Source organism: Elephantulus edwardii, unplaced genomic scaffold (genome assembly GCF_000299155.1).
Source record: "Elephantulus edwardii isolate Elephantulus edwardi_28Jun2011 unplaced genomic scaffold, EleEdw1.0 scaffold00102, whole genome shotgun sequence".
In the NCBI taxonomy this organism is placed as follows: Eukaryota; Metazoa; Chordata; class Mammalia; order Macroscelidea; family Macroscelididae; genus Elephantulus; species Elephantulus edwardii.
In genome coordinates this window covers 1561265-1580350 of record NW_006399852.1, presented here as the reverse complement: position 1 = coordinate 1580350, position 19086 = coordinate 1561265, and the positions used below count along the sequence as shown (strand labels likewise).

The window sequence follows — 19086 nt, the reverse complement described above, 5'->3', positions numbered from 1 at the left end:
TCATTTCTCAAAGTTCATAGAGTTTCCAGAGGTATATTGTTCAGGAAGTGGATGCCAGGTATAACCCCCTTATGAGTAATCCTGAGCAAAGTGGAGAAAAACTGGGACGGGCCCTTCTGGTAAATAATAAGGAACACATATTTCAGTCCCTCGTTGGATATTTATGCTGATGATTACTTGGAAATGATTTTTAAATCATTTTAAAATTGTAAAACTGTATTTTTAAATTGGCCTGTCTTAGTAAAAGCTGTAATCTATTATATGTGTGCCAAGCAGTTTATAAATGGCGGTTCTAAATCTCCAGGCCACTGAGGTAAGTTTTCTTTGTCTCGCTTTACTGATGAGGGGAGCTCTAATGTCCTCATGGGTAAGCAGTTGTCCTGCCAATCAAAGGCAGATGGTTTGAATCCACAAGCTGCCCTGAGTGAGAAAGACAGGTAGTCTTCCTTCATGAGATTTACAGCCTCTGAAAAACACACTGGAGGGTCAGCTATGAATCAGTTCTGACTCAAGTCCAGGAGGTTGTTGTTTGGAGCTTTACTCATGGGAAAATTAAAATCCAGAAACTTGAAGACTTTGGTCAAGGTCACAGATCCTTCAAGAGCAACGCTAGCTTACGTCATTAGCTCTGACGTGAAGACACGAGTCTTTTGCTTAAATCTTTCCCTTGCACCTTCAAAAGGCTCATCTTTAATAAGACATTTCTGATTTTTTAGGCACCTGCTCCCCTGCTTCTCCTATTTTCTCTTTCCTGGCGGTGTGTCTGCCTGATGCATACTGAGTAGGATGTGGAGCTGTAAGACATCTTTCCATTTTATCTTCTAATATTCTAGTTCTTTGAACCACAAAATCTGGCCTAAAGCCTATTAAATCTGACACAAAATAGGACTAAGAGAAGTGATAGAAAATGTAGAGATGATGAATTTATTGAAACATGCTCCTTTTAAAAAAAAATATACTCAGTGAGCCTTAGATGCTAGACGGCTGGTTAATTTTGTGAGGATTACTGTTCTGAATGACTTTGGTAATATCTGGCGCACTATTAAAAATCCTCTTCTACCTAATAAAGGAGAACTTAATAAAGAAGAGGCTATGATTTCTTCCTTGTGCCTCTTGAAAGTTTATACGAAAGTATAATTCCAGATGGAGCAGTTTTATTCACACCACCCCATCTGGGAAAGACTGGCTGTCGTCATGTGCGTTTCATCAACACATTTTCTAATTCAGCACCACTGTTTACAAGCACCTCTCCAAACCTCTTATTCACATGCATATCACTTTAGCTTATTTGAAACACCCAGTAGAATCTTCCTTCATATTCATTTCTCTAGAGCATGAGAAGAATTGGCAAGTGACAGTGCTGTCTCTAACACATGGCCATTTTGTTCACAGTACAGACAGCACAGTTACTTGAGTGTCACTCGTTAGCAATGGCCTCCTACCATGGCCACAGACCCCACCAAGCTAGGTCTGAGGAAAGAAAGAAAATGTTTTGAACTGATTAAAAAGAAATATGTATGTCTTGACACTAGCCTTTCCAGGACACTGTGACCCATGGCTCAGCTAGTCTTAGAGTTCTGAAGATTTCCTGATCATTCTCTTGGCTCTTGCACCTGGGTCTTTGGAACAGCCTTCTTCACACGATGGGCACTAAACAGGATGAGCTCTGTAAAGGGCTCAGCACAGCTTAGAATGGCATCAAGGCTGATGACAAACACAGCGACAAGAGTGACGGTGACAGTGATGAATTGACATTCTCTTGTTTGACTTCTCCAGCATAGATTTTGAATCTTTACTTCTTCTTCTGCTTCCCACTAACACAGAGGTGTATGACTGGAGTTAGGTGCTATCGAGTTAATTCCAGATCATGCGGCCCATTACATGTCACAGAACAAAGTGGTGCCTGTTTCTGTGCCACCTTCACAGCCATTGCCGTGTTGGAGTCTGTTGCTGCGGTCACTCTGTGAGTCTCTCCCATTGTGTATCTTCCTCCTTCACTGACCTTCCACTTTTTCCGTCATGGTGTTCCTCTCCAGGGCTTGGTCTCCTCTGATGACACAACCAAAGTATACGAGATGAAGTCTCTCCATTTGCATTCTGGCTGCCTTTCTTGTGGCAGTCCGTAGCATGGGTGGCTCATTTTTCTGGCTGTCCCAGGCATATTCAATATTCTTGCTAGCACTGTAATCCAAATGTGTCATTGCTGTGCTCGTTCTTCCTCAGCTCTGGCATGCATGTGAGGCATGATAGAAAGTGTCCATTCACATGGTAGTTACATTGTGCGGGTTCTGGTAGACCAAGACTCTGTTGACTGCTGCTTGGAGGCATGTGGTCTTTGGGGAAGCTGTGGCTGCAGGTATATGAGAGTTACACAGGTGGGATCAGTCGACTATGGTAATTTCTTTACTAAAAACATCCAATCGAATGAAACAGAAAATGTAGTGGTTTCCATCTGTTTCTGATGCTCCATTCCTATTCCATTCCTATCTGTATACAATCATTTAATAAAAGAATGATAAATTCTGGAAGTAATTTGGAATAATACGCAGCTCTGGTGGCCTCATGATAAGAAGCTGTGCTGCAATCCCAAAGGCACTCAGTTCAAACCCACCTGCTCTGTGGGAGAAAGGGAGGCACTCTCCTCCAGTGTGGTTAACTGTCTCTGAAAACCCACCAGGGGGTCATTTATAGGCTGTTTCAGACTTGATGGCACACAACAACAGTCTGTCTGTAGGGAGGAAGCTCTGGTGGCCAGAGGTAAGGAATTGCCTTGCCAATCCAAAGGCATGTGGTTTGAATCCACCCGCTGCTCCAGGGGAGAGAGTGTGATTTACTGCCTCTGCAAATCCACTGGTGGGTCACCTATGGATTGGTTCCAGCTTGACGGTACACAACAACAGTAGTAACAGGATGTGGGCAAAGGCTGCACCCTTTCCGGCAGTTTGGATCCATCAGCAGTTCCTCAGGAGACTGGTGAACCATCTCTTGGGGATGAATTACAGCCTTGAAAACTCAGTGAAGGGTCAGCGATAAGCTGGTTCCAACTCGCCAGCAGTGAGTTTGAGTGTTACAGTGATGTTGAGGAGTCCTGATGATGCAGTTCTTAGAAGGCTTCACTGCTAGCTGAAAGGGCAATAGTTTGAACACATCACCCTCTCTGAAGGAGAAAAATGAGATAGTCTGTGTTAATAAAGACACTGAGTGGATGAACGTTAGGCCTTAATGACAGTTATTAGTTGACAACCCTATTCTGTCTTGCAGAATTGCTTTGAGTTGGAATTTGATCCCACAGCGATGGGTTTGGGGTTTGTATGTTATTATTTTTTTATATTGATATTAATGTGTCAGTGGTCCATTGATATTTGCTCCCCAAAGTAATTTCCCTGCTATAGATTCATATTTGACATGCTTAAATATACCATGGACTGCTAGGAGAACAAACAAGTTCATCCTGGGAGAGGGTGAAGTCAAGCTGCTCCTTGGAGGCAAGGATTCTGAAGCTTCGTCTGACATACTTTGGACATGTTGCAGGGAGGGAACAGTCTTTGGAGAGGGATGTCATGCTTGGGAGGGTAGAGGGTCAGTGCAGGAGAGGAAGACTCTCGATGAGCTGGGTTGATTCAGTCACTGGGGTCATGAAGGTGGATGTGTCAGAGACAGTCAGGTTGGCACAGGACAGAGCAGGGTTTTAGAGCTGTTGTACATAGAGTCATTATGAGTCACAGGCAACTCAATGGCACATTAACAACAACAACAAAATGTATACTCAAGTTTGTTTTGATGGAAAAAGACGTTGTGGTATGGAAAACCAGGCAATGCTGTTGAGTCTGAAATGAAAACAGAAGAACATTAGTCTGCTCTTTCTGCAATTGTGGCTGATAAAGGTTTGACTTGGCTGTTCTTTGGAGTGCCCAGACTGTGCATTCCTGCCACGTAGGAGCAAGACAGGAGTCGGAGGACATCCATGTCCTTGTGCCGTTAACTGATTGGATGAGCATTCAAGATTTTTCAGAAGGCACTTTGCTGAAAAATATTGACGTATAGGTAATTAATAGAGCCATTTGTTTTAATTCCGTGGACTATCATGACATCAAGGATGAAATAAAGACATGCACGCAATTTTCTTCCATCACAGTGTTCGGGGGGCTGCATTAATCGTAAGGAGTGGAGCTCAGGGAGCCATTTATTTACTCAGCATCAAGCTCCTTATTGTTGACGAAGGCTGGGGTGTGCTGACAGCTGCCTCTTGGAGAAATGTAACCCGCGGTGCACGGTGGAAAGTGTGGCATTAGCATAATATTTTGGCAAGGATAAAGCAGGGTTTGCAATGTTGCCTTCAGCAGGGACTCTTTCGTGGACCATATCTTACTGGATGGAGGCCCAGGGTCTGGAAGAAGAGAGAGACTCAGCCATCAGATCGCACTGCTGGTAATAGAATCCTAGGCTGACTTCTTTCAGTTAAAAAAAGAAAGGATCCCAATTGCTTCTGATGATGACTTCAAAAGGGCCTGTTGGCAAAAATTGAGAATGGCAAGAGCTTGATGGAAACAGACGCAGTATAGCGGTGGCTTTTTGACCCACTGATACTAATACACAATATGGTTGTTATAAGGGCAAGTAGGATGAAAGCGCTTTTATTCTCTGGGGACCAATTCAGATGAAAATAGATCTGCTAATGCAAGACTTTTGAATCAAGGATAAGATACATTCCCGGAGGGTCTGGACATTCATTAGTGCATTGCTGAGAGCGGTTTGAGGGAGCTCTGGTGGTGTAATGATTAAGCCCTGGGCTTCTAAACCAAAAGTGGGTGATTAGAAACCACACCAGCTGATCATTGGGAAGAAATGACTTGGCGATTTTCTCTCTGGGAAGCCCTATGCCCACTTCTTTTCTGTCACATAGGGTCGCTGAGGAAGACGTCTATATTCTTAGGAAGACTGTTCTGTAGGAGGAGGGATGGCCAGACTGCCTCACAGACTTTGCATATAGTATTATTATCAGGAGGTACCAGCGCCTGTAGATGGAATATTTGACAGAGGAGCAGCCCAGGAGCTGAAGAGCCTAGGTAGATGGATTGATTGGCACAGTGGCTACCACAGAGGGCTCAGACATAGCTGTAAGGTTATGAGGACTGTGCGGGACCAGGCAGTGTTTTGTTCTGTTGTTCACAGGGTCGCTGTGAGTTAGAACAGAGTCAACAGCATGAGTTGGGATCCATTCAAAGATACCCAACAATAATAACAACGAAGATTGTTGAGACACTTGGGAAAAATTTTGTCTATTTTCAAGAACTTACCAAGACAGTATCTGAAAACAGTAGACAATATCAAGTAGTTATTTTATATTATCATTCATCTTCCATAAGATAATCTACTCCCTTGCTCTCAGAAGTCCCTACATAAGAAATAAACTCATAAAGTATCAGTGATGAAATTGGACAGTATATAAAATGAGGAGTGTCTACTATTTCCAGAGCTCTTCGTGTGTGCCAGGCAAGGCCCTGCGAGTGCCCACACATGTCTCCTTATTTAATGGTCATTGCAACTCTGTGACTTTGGCGTTATGACAAATATCTTCATGGGGCAAATGGGGATATTGAGGCTTCGTGTGGTTAAGTGATATTGCCATAGGCACTCAGCTCAGTGGCAGGGCCAAAATGTGATTGTTTGACTCTGGAACCTCAATATTACCTCTGTGAAACTGCTGACCAGTCTTTGTCACCAGGGACACTGCTATTGACGGTTTCCTCCTGAATCTGTGAATGGCTCTCCTGAATCTGTAAATGGCTCTCCTGAGAAGCTTTTCTTCTTCAGTCTTAGAGTAACTGATGCGGTCTGGAATACGTGGCACTTTGGTAATTCTATTCAGTAGCCCTTATTGATTGATGTTAGTGCTTCTAGCAGTTTCTTCTGTATCGAACATGTTGATGTGCACTGGATTCAGATGGACGTGCGTGGAGATCTCCTGTGTTAACCAGCTCTCACCGAGGGTGAGGGCTCCTTTGAGCTGGGTCCACATTACTGCTTCAGATTTTCAAGTGGCTCCTTTTCATATCTATATAATGTGTGCTGGAATGCATGTGCCTCCAGGAAATTACTGGAATAGTCTCTGGTTGGCTTAGTGGAGTGATTGTGGGGAAATTTCGGTAGACACAGAACTGTGCATTGACTTTTGTTTTCACCCACAAAGCAAACTCAACAGAAGAATGCATGTTAAGTATTATTTGCAGGAGCTGTGTGTTCTCAGAAATAATAAGGTCTGAAATCTACCCTTGCTGTTTGGAATCCTAGATGAGTTTAGGTGACCACATGATCTAAGAAGTTCACTTTCCACCCTGGACAAAGGTTCCCCGTGCCAGCCCCCTGTCAGCAGCCTGTGAACTAGCCCCCTCTTCTCCATTTCTTCACAGCTCTGAACACAGGGACAGCCCAGCCCAGAGCTGCTGGTTCAACCATTCCTGTCATTGGTATTCTCTGTGCCTCATCAGCATTCTCTTCTAATGTTAAATAAATGGCATGGCTTCTCCAACTGGATATAGGAGCCACAAATGCTGCCCTGGACATGCTCAACAGGTTGTGCAAGAAATCTACAGGACAACTACATGGCCAGTTGACTGGAAGAGATCCATATTTATCGCCATTCCAAAAAAAGTGATCTGACAGAGTGTGAAAATTATCAGAGAATATCATTAATATCAAATTAAAGCAAAATCTTGCAGAAGATTATCTAAAAAAATGTCTGGGACAGTACATCCACAGAGAACTACCAGAAATACAGGCTGGATTTAGAAGAGGCCGTGGTCCTAGAGACATTATCGCCAATGTCAGATGGATCTTGGCCAGAAGCAAAGCTACAAGAAGAATGTCTATCTGTGTTTCATTAACGATGCAAAGGCATCTGACTGTGTGGATCATAACAAATTGTGTCTATCCTTGAGGAGAATGGGAATCCCAGAACACTTGATGGTGCTCATGTGAAGCCTATACTTGGACCAGGAAGCAGTCCTTAGAACAGAGCAAGGAAACAATGCATGGTTCAAAATCAGGAAAGGAATGTGTCAAGGATGTGTCCTGTCTCCATACCATTTCAATCTGTATGTGAAACAGATCATTCAACAGGCTGGGCTTTGTGAGGAGGAATGTGGCACCAGGATTGGAGGAAGACTCATCAACAACCTGCCCTATGTATATGATACAATCTTTCTTGCTGAAACTGAGGAGGACCTGAAGCGCTCACTGCAGAAAGTCAAGGACTGTAGTCTTCAATATGGATTAAAGCTCAACATGAAGAAGACAGATATTCTCACCACTGGGCCAATTGGCAGCACCGTGATAGATGGAGAAGAGATTGGGGTTGTTAACAATTACAGCTTGCTCCACAATCAACACTCTTGGCACCAGCGGCCAGAATATCAAAAGATGAATTAGATGGGGGAAGTCTGCTGTGAGAGACCTCGCCAAAATGCTAAAGAGCAATGATATCTGGCTAAGGACTAACGTGCTCCTGATCGAGGCCATGGTCTTTGTAGTTACTTGCTATGTTTCATCGAGCTGGACAATGACTAAGGATGACAGAAGAAAAATCGATGCCTTTGTGTTGTGATGCTGGAGAAGGGTCTTGAACATACATGGACTGCTAAGAAAACATTTAAGTTTATCTTGGAGAGGGTGAAGCCAAATTTTTCCTTAGAAGTGAGGAGTTTGAAGCTCTGTCTCACATACTTTGGTCATGTAGTTAGGAAGGACTGGGCTGTGGAGAAGGACATCATGCTTGGAAGGATGAAAGGGACAGTGAAGGGGAGGTAGACCCTGCATGAGATGGATTGACACAGTGACTGGGGTAATGGGATAAGTTTGTCAGAGTCCGTGAGATTGGCTCAGGACAGGGCAGGCTTCAGAGCTGTTGTATATTAGGATTGTTATGAGTCACACAGACAACTTGATAACACATAACAACAACAACAAATGGAATGAATAGAGGTGACATACCATTAAGATGAGCTTAGTTAAGATCTTGAAGAGGGACATTATCCTTGGGAAGGTGAAAGGTTGACGAAGGAGAAGACCCTCAACTAGGTTGATTGACACGGTGACTTCAGCAAGGGGCTTGAAAGTCTTAGGGATTGTGAGGATGGCACAGGATAAGACAAGGGTCAGATCTGCTATTCATTGAGTCGCTATGAGTCGCACTCGACTCGATGGCACCTAACAAAAACAAGTTATGACTGGATTTTGTTGTTTTGTTTTAAGTTCTGGTAAAGGAGATTTTGATTTGCAAATTACAATGTTAACTTGTGGTTTTCTGCTCAGTGAACCTTGGCTAAACATGACCACTAGCTGAGGAACTTTACAGAGCTCAAGAGGCAGGACACATCGCAGAATTATTAAATCAGAGCATCTAAGGCTGGATCCTGGGATCCACAGAAAGAGCAGGAAACTGATGAGTTAGCTAACGACGAGTCAGTGAAGGAGGGTCAATGGCCCAGCTAGAACTGCTACTGTTGTTGTTAAGTGCCGTCAAGTTGAATCTGACTCATAGCAACCCTATGAACAACAGCTCTGAACCCTGTCCTCTCCTGTGTCAACCCTACAATCTGATACACAGGAGCTGGTTGCTGCAGTCACTATGCTTATCCATCTGGTTGAAGATCTTCCTCTCTTTCACGGGCCCTCCACCTTCCCAAGCTTAATGTCCCTCTCCAAGCAATAGTCTCTCCCAGCAGCATGCCCAAAGTATGTGAGGCCAAGTTGTATACTCTTTGCCTCTAAGGAGCACCTTGGCTGTACCTTCTTCAGGACTTAACCTGTTTCGTCCTTTTCCATGTGTCATCAATGGTTCTCCATTCTAGCTGATTTTACAGACTTCTTTCAGCAGAGACAGATTTCAAAGAAACTTGTGTGAGATCTGAACTGAGGCATTAGCAGCCAGGATGTACTGCTACGCATGCTCCCAAAGTACTTACTGTGTGCTTGTATTATTCCAAGAATTCTTAATACAATGACACTATCCATGTGTAGGTAGAAAGGCTTGAGGCCTTTTGTTCATAGGGTCGCTAAGAGTCGTGCTCGACTAGAAGGCAATCAACAACAACAACAATAACTCTTTACAAGTGCTGTGGGCTTATTTCATTTTCACACAGAACCTTATGGTTGTCCACCGCCGGCTGTAGGGAGCTAAGGAGGTTTGTTGAGTTGTACAGTGTGTATGTAGGTGAGAAGGTAGAGCCATTTATTCGGAGGAGAATGACGCTTCTAGAGATGTTCTGTACTGTGAGAGTAAAACCGAACCCCTCTGTCTAATGGCACAGGACTCATTACTCTTGTCAGAAGAGACTTTGGTGGCTCCTGGATGGTTGGCCCACCATGGTTCTATCAAAGGAGATGTGGGCGAAGTAGACGAAGCAGGGAGGAGGCCTCTTCAGGCTCCGTTTCCCACATCCTGGCTGCTAATTCCTCATTTTAGATTTCAAGTGAGTTTCTTTGATGTGTCTTTGTGGAAGGAAGTTTGTAAAACTAGCTAGAATGGGGAGCCGTTGGTGACATACTGCTGTGCCAAAGGTCTGTGGCACACGTCCACTCCAGACAGTGCGCAGAAATCATAACTTTTCTACACTATGTGTTAAACACTTCGCACACCACTGTGCTGCCTCTCATTTGTAGACATAGCGATCCCTGAAGCTGGACATTATTGTTGCTGTGTACCATCAAGTCCAAACAGACCTGTAGCTGACCCTCCAGAAGGTTTATAGGGCAGTAAATTGAAAGGACCGGATGCCCGTCTTTCTCTTGCAAAGCAGCTGATGGATCCGAACCACTTACTCTCAAGTTGGCAACAGAATTCCTTACCACTTGGTCACCAGAGCTCCCTGAAGAGCTGGATAAAGAGGGTGAACTTCAGATTGGATTGCAGCTTGGCTGTTTGCAGAGCCTAAGAACACTCACTGTTTAGCACAGGGCATTTGGAAAACATGCCGGCCCGCTAGTGTTTTGCTGGTGGTGGTTAGTGTGTACTTCGGGTAAGTCTTAACCAACAAATGTAGTAACGTGCCGCCACCGTAATGATACACGTCTCCCCCATTACCTGAAAGTAGAGTGGCCTTGTTTTATAAGCGGAAATAGCTCAAAAGCAAAGGAGCAATGAACAGTAACTTTAAAAATGTTTGAGTGTTTCTAAATTCAAAAGGTAACAAGCCAAATCATACCAAATAACAAGCTAGACCTAAGATAACACTCACAGGCAGCGTTCGCAGACACCTGTCGAAGCAGTGGCTGTGAGATGCTGGGATGCTGAGTGTAGATTCCAGGGAAGGAGTAGTCTTGCTACTGGGATGCATTTGCTGCCTCTTTAAGAGCTTGCTGCAAAAGAATTGCTGAATACAAGTTTGCTTTTTTACTTTTTCATAAAAACAAAAATCCTCTTTGGATTCTCTTTTGATTACCAAAAGCCTTTTAATGGAGTTCTGGTGGCTTAGTGGTAAGAACCTGCGTTGCAACCCCAAAGGCATGTGATTCGAATCCACCAGCTGCTCACAGGACAAGGATGGGCAATCTCCTCCCATGCAGTTAACAGCCTCTGAAAACCCACTGGAGAGTCAGCTATGTGTCGGTTCCAACTCAGTGAAACAGAACAGTAACATACTAATGTAAGCCTTTGATTAAGTGCATATTCAAGGAGGAAGGAATATCGTACAGAAGAGCCATACAGAACTGGATGCTGGAGGCGATTTTCATCCGGGTCACAGGCCCCTGGCCCCCCTTCCCACCTGAGCAGTCTGGACCCACTTAAGTCAGTGAGAGATCTGGCTCTTTGCTACTCCCAGCTGGTGATTTATTGGCGATTAGGAGACAGTGCTTCAATTCTGATCCGTGGTTGGAGAGATAGAGGCGTGGCTTTCCTCCTCCCCCCCTCGGGCCTGACAAAATACTGTAAACCCCAAAGGAAGGACTCCCCATGTGAAAAGGAAGCTGGAATTAGAGGCCTAATGTGGCTCCTTTCTGGAAGGTCTCCAAGCAATGCTGCGGATTGAGACTGACATGTACACACAGGTGTTCACCGAGTGCAGGTGGGGTCTGATGGCCATTGGCATAGGTCCCAGCTCTTGGCCCTTCCTCCGCCCCCCGCCTGCCTCCTTCTCTTTCCTCCCTTGAATCTGTGCTTGAAGGGTGGACCCAAAGGCTGGAGAGCTGGGGTCTGATCTCCCCTCCCCACAATTTGACACCCTCTGCTGTACCTTCCCCGAAGACAGAGAGGAAAGAGGCTTCTTTGATGCCTGGGAGCCTCTTCAGAGGAGTCTTGATCACAGTGTTTGTCCTTTGATCTCCGCAGCTAACAAGTTGCCAGCTTCAGTTTTAAAAAGTTCTAACAGTTTTGTTTACTTTGTGCTATGAAAGCGTTAAGATCCTAGGATGAAGAAAAACTGCCTACATCGACCAAATGCCCCCAGAGAAGGAAAAGGGCCCTTCTCCACCAAAGAAACACCTTTCATGCTACATAGCTTTTCTTCTCTGTTTCTCGGCCTCTGTTCTAATAAACTACAGGAACAGAGCTGTCAGTGGTGACATCCCCCACCTGCTGGGCAGAGGGGAGTGGGGTGAGCTGCCGCTGGGCCAACAGAGTCCTGGCAGTTGTGTTCCTTTGTTCTTCCAGAAATACCTGCTCAGGACTGACAGTGAAGTTCTGTCCTGGCATTTGGTGATGAAAGCCCTACAAGAAAAATAAAAAGGATGGAGGAGATAGGAAGGAGGGAGGAAGGGGGAGAAAAAGAAGGAAGACGGGGAAATTGTGAAGCCTGTTAGACATGCTCGCCTCTATCTCAAACAAGTAGTCAGGTAGTCTGGCTCAAATTCTGTCTCAGCTGTGTGGGTGATGTGACATCTGTAAGTCACAGCACCTCCTGGGTGGAGGTGAGGATCAGCTAGCCTGGTCCTTCTAAAGCACCTGGCTTGTAGTAAGCACTCATTAAAAATCTTTCTACAGTCCAGTGGCAGAAATAGGAGGTGTGTCTTTTATTGGGTTCTATGTCCTTCTGTGGAATAGTAAATATTCAGTAATTGATGACAGAAACAGTGAGTCAGAGACTACCTGGTCAAGAGGTTAGAAAAACCGGGCAAAGCAGCACCTGCATGTCACCTCGATCACTTATTACCATGGCTTGGAAACATTTGTCACTGTGGTCTTCAGTCCTTCTAGATTTGGTTATGTCTATCCAGTAAAATACCAATTGTGAGTTTGTTCACTAAACAAAGGAAGTCATTTAATATGTAAGACCATCAGGATAACCTTATTTCAGTGTCTTTAAAAACCCCTCCTGAGTTAAAAAAAAAGAATGGAATTGACCATTTTGCTGTGTTACACTGTTCATTTTTCTCGGTTTCAGTATTTCCTGCATTCAAAACTAACAGGACTTAGCCGTATGCTGAGTCAACAATATGTCCTAAGACTCAGCCGTGTCCCATGAGGGTCAGTTTTGCTTATTAATGAAACCAGGAAGGTGAGGGTTCCATGTTCCTATCTAAAGAAGCTTGACAAGCTGAATGTTTTGTATCCACTTAGGTTGAGTGAAATAATAACAATAATCATGACCCAAAACCCCAAACCCATTGATGTCAAGTTAATTTTGACTCATGATGACTCATGCATTTTCAGAGAAGAAGTGCATATAGGATTTCCCTATGGCTGTGGCCTTCTGAAAATAGATTACCAGACCTTTCTTCCAAGGTGCCTGTGAGTGGATTTGAACCACTAAACTTACAGTTCACAGGCTAGCACTTAACCATGTGAACAGCCTTCAATTACAATTGTTGTGTACCATTGTGTACCATACAGTCAGAACTGACCCATAGCTGACCCCCTCATGGGTTTTGAGAAGCAGTTAATTGCATGGAAGTCAACTGCCCCTTCTTCTCCCATGAAGCAGCTGGAGGCCTCAAATTGCCTACCTTCAGGGTTGCAGTGCAGCTTCTTGCCACTAGGCTACCAGAGCTCCTTTAATCACAAAAGCTAACTTATACAAAGGGCTGATTTAGATAAGTGTGTTACACATGTAAGTGCTTTTACTCCTTACACCATTTCTGTGTAATCCTGAGGCCATACCATGCTACTTCTGTAGAAAAAGAAGACATCAGTGCAGTTGCTGTTCAGAACTGACCCATAGCTGACCCTCCAATGGGTTATTAGAGCCAGTAAATCAGAGAAGGAGAGTGTCCATCCTTCTCCCGTAGAACAGCTGGTGGATTCAGACACCTTCCTTTGGGCTGGCAATGCATCACCTGACCCACTAGGTCACAAGAGCCCCCTCATAGGCATTGAGGTGTTAAGAAAATGTCCCACTATCACAGAGAGTGAAGTCACAAGATTGATTTATGGAGAGAAACTATGAGTCATACTTCTGCATAATTTTGTCTCCCCCAGAGGAGTTCTTTCTGTAAAAATGTGTGACACATATACTCATTCATTTTTAAAGAAATTGTGAAATCTGTGAATAAGCAGGTCTCTGGATGATGCAGGCAACTTTTGTTCACCCATGACATCAAGTTAATTTCGACTTGGATTGCTAGCTGAAAGACACAATTCAAATCCTCTAGATGGACAACATCTGCCTACAAAGATACAGTGTTTTAGAACCTCCAAGGTGGATCGCCACGAGGTGGATTCAGCTCAACAGCATTGGGTTTGCTTGCTTCTTATAAGAGTTTAAAGGTTGGCTACTATCTTTTAATGCCACAGAAGAAAGGCCTGGCAATCGGCTTCCATATAGTTTACAGACAAGAAAACCCTGTGACGCCCAGGTCTATACTGTGGCGCCTGGATTGTTGTAAGTTTATAGGAAGTGACTGAGAAGACTATGGCCTGAATCCAGCACAACTTAGTCTTCAACCTGACATTATTGTTCCTCAGTAATTTGGAGAGGTCCTTGTGATATGAGGTAGGGTCTGTGTTACATAGAACCTTCGAGACGATGGTAAGGAATTGACTGTTTTTGTTCTTAGGGATACATTATTTTTAGCAGAGAACAGGGATAATCCAATTGATCAAATGGAAAGACCCATCTGGTTACTGATTGTAGAGAAAATTAGTAATAAGTTAAGAGCCAAAGGGGCTCTTTGGGTGGCCTGCAAGGGGTAGTGAGACATGATTGGGTCTGGATGGATCTTGAAGGCTGACTTGACAAGACGTGTGGTGTGTTGGCATGTGTGGGGTACGGAGAAGCCACAGCTCTAGTATGACCCCTTGACTTTGGTCAGAGTCGTTGGGAGGGATATGTTGTGTAACCCCATCAGGAAGACAGTGAAAGACAGAATTCTGGGGATGAAGTGAGTGGGAAGGAAGAGTTCCCTTTTTGGCCAGGCTAAGTGTGAGATGCCCTCAGCTCTCCAAGCGGAGGAATCAGTGGGCCCACGACTCTACTGTTCAAAACGACAATCAGACCCATAAACAAGTGTTCAGTTTGCGAAGTCTTTGGGAGCTTTGAATCCAATGGAAACATTTGGTATTTTAGAGACATTTTGTTATCTGTGCTCTTTGGTCCCTGAGGTAACTACCTGGAGAATGTGCTGGAATGAGTCGAAATGGCTTCATCTTAACCCAGAGGACCCAGTCACAATCGGGCTGGTGGGAACCCATTGTGTTCTGGTGAAATACTTCTCTAGATGTACAAAGTCATTTTTAAAATTTCTTTATGCGCATTCTCATTAGTCTGATAGCTTAAGACTTGTTCTATTAAGCTTTACAGACTAGATATATAAAGTCTTTATTAGATTTTTTTCCTCCCCTCTATGAGGTGGATTGATTCAGTGACTGGGATAATTGGGATGGGAGTGTCAGAGACAGTGCAATTGGCACAGGACAGAGCGGAGTTTAGGGCTGTTGTACATAGGGTCGCTATGAGTCGCAAGTGACTCGACGGCACATAACAACAACAACAATTAAGATCTAACTCATCATTCATAATGTTCACCTACTCAATGTTTCTGAGAGTGTCTTACACATGAAACATGAAGCTGGTGTTCTTTTGCCATATACAGATAGCCAGCTAGATTATAGCCATTGTAAATACAGGGGCTTATAAATCAGAAGACTACAAAGGGAAAAAAGAAGATAATTAGGGATGGATGATGACTCAGTATGGAAAGATGTCTAAGCCAAAACTCACTTATATTTATTACATTTGGATGAGTTCCCCAGACTGAATTGTCTCTGGCTTTAACTTTCTTCTCATCCCAATTTTCCAAGTCCCTTTTGCTCTCGACTATGCAAAGCACCCTCCAGCCAGCAAGACTATAAATTCACTTTATTCCCTAAACTGTTGTTCTCTGTACATACCTGGTGTTCCCAATATTCTGCCCATTTTGAGCTGCTAGCAAGCCTAGTCATATTTAATATGGGGGGAGGAAGAGGATTTCCTCGAGACTTCCAAGAAGGAACTCTCAGAAGATGACTCCTTCCTTATGGTCAAACAAGGGAGCAGATGATTATGCCCTGTTCTCTGGGCTGGAAGAGGCCACGGTGGTGGGACTGTGGTGCACTGGTCAGATGAACAGTTGGCCAGAAACTGTGCCCACGCTTTCTGCAGTATTAACAGCTGTGTGACAGTGAGTGAGTTACTGAATTTCTCTCAGCCTCTCCTCCATCTAGTCTGTAATACAGAAGTAATCTTCGCCCTCTCTGAGGCTTGAATTAGATCAATGACTCCTGTCAAGTACTTGGCAGGATAGCTGGTATCTGAGAGGAACTTAATAAACTTCAGCTCCTTTTCTAACCCCTCTGTGTTAGAAACAGTAGTTATGCGCTCTTTTAACACAACCACCTGTAACTGGATGCTTGTTTTTGCTAAGGTTGAGTTGATTCTGACTGAGGTGGAACCCACATGTATTGAGGAGAACGGCTCCATGGGGCTTGCAAGGTTAAGACTTTGTCAGGGGCCAGTTGCCGAATGTTCCCTGAACACTTGTGGGTGGGTTTGAACAGCCCATCTTTGAGCTCGTAATCAAGTATTTAACTCTTTGCACCATCCAGAAGTTCTAAGTGGTTATCGTTATTAGATGTCATCAAGCTAATTCCAACTCATAGCAGCCCTGTGTATAATGACTGGAACCCTACTATAACGAATGGAACCCCACATGGTCATATGTCATCTGCACAGATGCTTTTGTGCTTAAGTCCATTATTGCTGTCACTGTGTCAACCTTTAATTCTTTCCAACCTCATAGTCCAGACATAGTTATGCTACTGTTCATTGGATTTTCTAGGGTCCACTCATTATTTCAGAAGTGGGTGGCCGGGCCTGCTTCCTAGTCTGTCTTAGTCTGGGAACACCAGTAAAACCTGTCCACTGTAGATGACTCCCCTGGTGTTTGCAATACAAGCTGTAGAACTTCCAGTATTACAGAGACCTGTAAGCCACCACAGTGTGGCAAAGTGATGGATGAATGGTACATAACATGTAGGGGCTGCTGACGGAAAGGTTGGTGGTTTGAATCTACCAGCTGCAGTTTGGTCTTGTAAAGACTTATGATCTTCTAAACCGATTGGAGGATCACTGTGAGTTGGAATCATCTTAGCACAGTAGAAGTGGCTATTTGTGAAAAAAAAAAAAAAAAAACAAAAACAAAAAACAAAACAAAAACAACAGCAAAAAAAAAACACCCCAGAAACAAAAAAACAGAAACCTATTTCCAAACCAAAGCAGACTAAGAAAACGAAGGGTATTTTATATTCAGAAACAGGCCGGAGAAAGAGGGCTACACTCATCAAAGTGCAGCTGCTTGAGAAACTCACAGCCTCAGCCTCACCTGGGAACTTGCAGAAATGCCCGTTCAAAGCGATAATGAGTCAGAAACTGGCGGTGAGGTCAAGAAACCTTTTTTTTTTTTTTTTTAAGCAAGCCTTGAAGGTGATTTGGTGCACAGTGCAGTTTGAGAAATATTGGTGTGAGGTAAACACACCAGATCTGTGGTGAGACATAGCGGTGTGTGTTTCAGTGGGTGTATGTGTCAGACACACACACTGTGAACGTGGAATGTTTGCAGCTGTGAAAATGTTAGCCAAGGATGGGACTGTGAACACAGTCTGGTCAGTTTGACTGTTGATTATTTATTTTTCTTTGGCATTGTTACCTGACTAGAAATATATCTGATATGCTATTTTCAATGACTTTGCATCAAATTCATTTTGAGTTTAAAAGAATGATTTATCAACTCTTCTTTTTTTTTCCCCCTCTAGGAAATTCCACTTACCTGGATGACCATGGACCCCCGCCTAGTAAGGTAAGTCTTTGTTAAATCCCCTTTTCTTAGTTCGGAAACTGTAGCCTTCTTTATTCTGGGCCACCAACAAACCCAAGATCCTTCTTGGTTCTGTGTCATTTTTTTTCTTTTTTACATCTTTTTTAAAAAAAATTTATTTTTATTTTAATGAACATTTACAGAGACTTTGGATTTCCATTCATTCATTGTTGCACTTTTCTCCCTGCCCACCCCTCCTCACAATTTGCTTTTTTAAAAAAGTAAAAAAAAAAAAAGAATAATCTTTTTCATTGTTATTCAATTCCTCTCCTCAAATACACTCCACCATGCTACCCTTGTTCTGAACTCCTATCACAACAACAATATCCAATCATATATCCCTTTTAAACAGTTCTCTCCCTCATCTGTTTTAATGCAGTATACATTATTTATCCCATCTTTCTCAGTCTCCCCCCAAATCAGATGGCAGTCCTCTTTTATAACAGTGGCACTATGCCATATTTGTCTTTTTGTGACCAAGCTATTTCACTCAGAATAATGTCCTCCATGGTCACCCATTTTGTATAATATGTCATGAGTTCCTTGTTTTTCAATGCCGTATAGTATTCCTTTGTGTGAATATACGAGAGCTTCTCTATCCATTCGTTTGCTGATGGACACTTGAGTTGTTTCCAACTCTTAGCTATTGTGATCAAAGCCAAAATAAACATGGGTGTGCATATATCTGTTTGGGTGGCAGTTATGGTCTCTTTCGTGTATATTCCCAGTAGTTAGAATTGCTGGGTAAAATGGTATCTCTATTTGCAACTTTTTGAGAAAGAGCCATACCGCCTTCCACAGTGGTTGTACCATTTTACACTCCCACCAACAGTGAGTAAGGGTTCCACTTTTTCCACAGTCTCACCAGCATTTGGTGTTTGCTGTTCTGTTAAATTTTGCTAGTCTTACTGGGGTGAGATGATATCCCATAGTTGTTTTGATTTGCATCTCATTTATAAGGAACTTATAGATCACTCTGGTACTTGACACAAAAAAGGACAAATAGATATGTCTTGGAGAGGGTGCAGTTAGAGTGCTCCTTGGAGACAAAGATAACAAAGCTTCACTCCATACACTTTGAGAATTACGCTAGGAGAGGCTATTCCATGTAGAGAGACCCCATGTTTGGAAAGATGGAGAGTTAACAAGAGAGAGCAACTCTCAACCAAATGGATTGACACGGTAATGGCAGCAATGGGCTCGAGCATGTCAGAGATGTTGAGAATGTGCAGGACAGGGTTCAGATGTGTTGTTCAGAGGATCATTATGTGTTATGCTGGACTCAATGGCACATAACAGCAATAACAACATAGATCACAGATCACAGCACAGACTCAATGGCACATAACAGCAATAACAACATAGATCACAGATCCCAACACAGACTCAATGGCACATAACAGCAATAACAACATAGATCACAGATCACAGCACAGACTCAATGGCACATAACAGCAGTAACAACACAGATCACAGATCACAGCACAGACTCAATGGCACATAACAGCAGTAACAACACAGATCATAGATCACAGCACAGGCTCGATGGCACATAACAGCAATAACAACATCGATCACAGATCACAGCACAGACTCAATGGCACATAGCAGCAGTAACAACACAGATCATAGATCACAGCACAGGCTCGATGGCACATAACAGCAGTAACAACACAGATCATAGATCGCAGATCACAACACAGACTCAATGGCACATAACAGCAATAGCAGCACAGATCACAGATCACAGCACAGACTCAATGGCACATAACAGCAGTAACAACACAGATCACAGATCACAGC

General features: G+C 43.5%; 1 protein-coding gene across 1 annotated transcript in view; it reads left to right on the top strand.

The window, feature by feature from the left end:
* UST (uronyl-2-sulfotransferase) overlaps nt 1-19086 on the top strand; it is a 484633-nt gene that overhangs the window by 164544 nt on the left and 301003 nt on the right. Inside the window, exon 2 of the mRNA XM_006891649.1 lies at nt 17222-17265. Within this exon, the coding sequence (XP_006891711.1) occupies nt 17222-17265 (44 nt within the window). The remainder of the gene's footprint in view (nt 1-17221; nt 17266-19086) is intronic.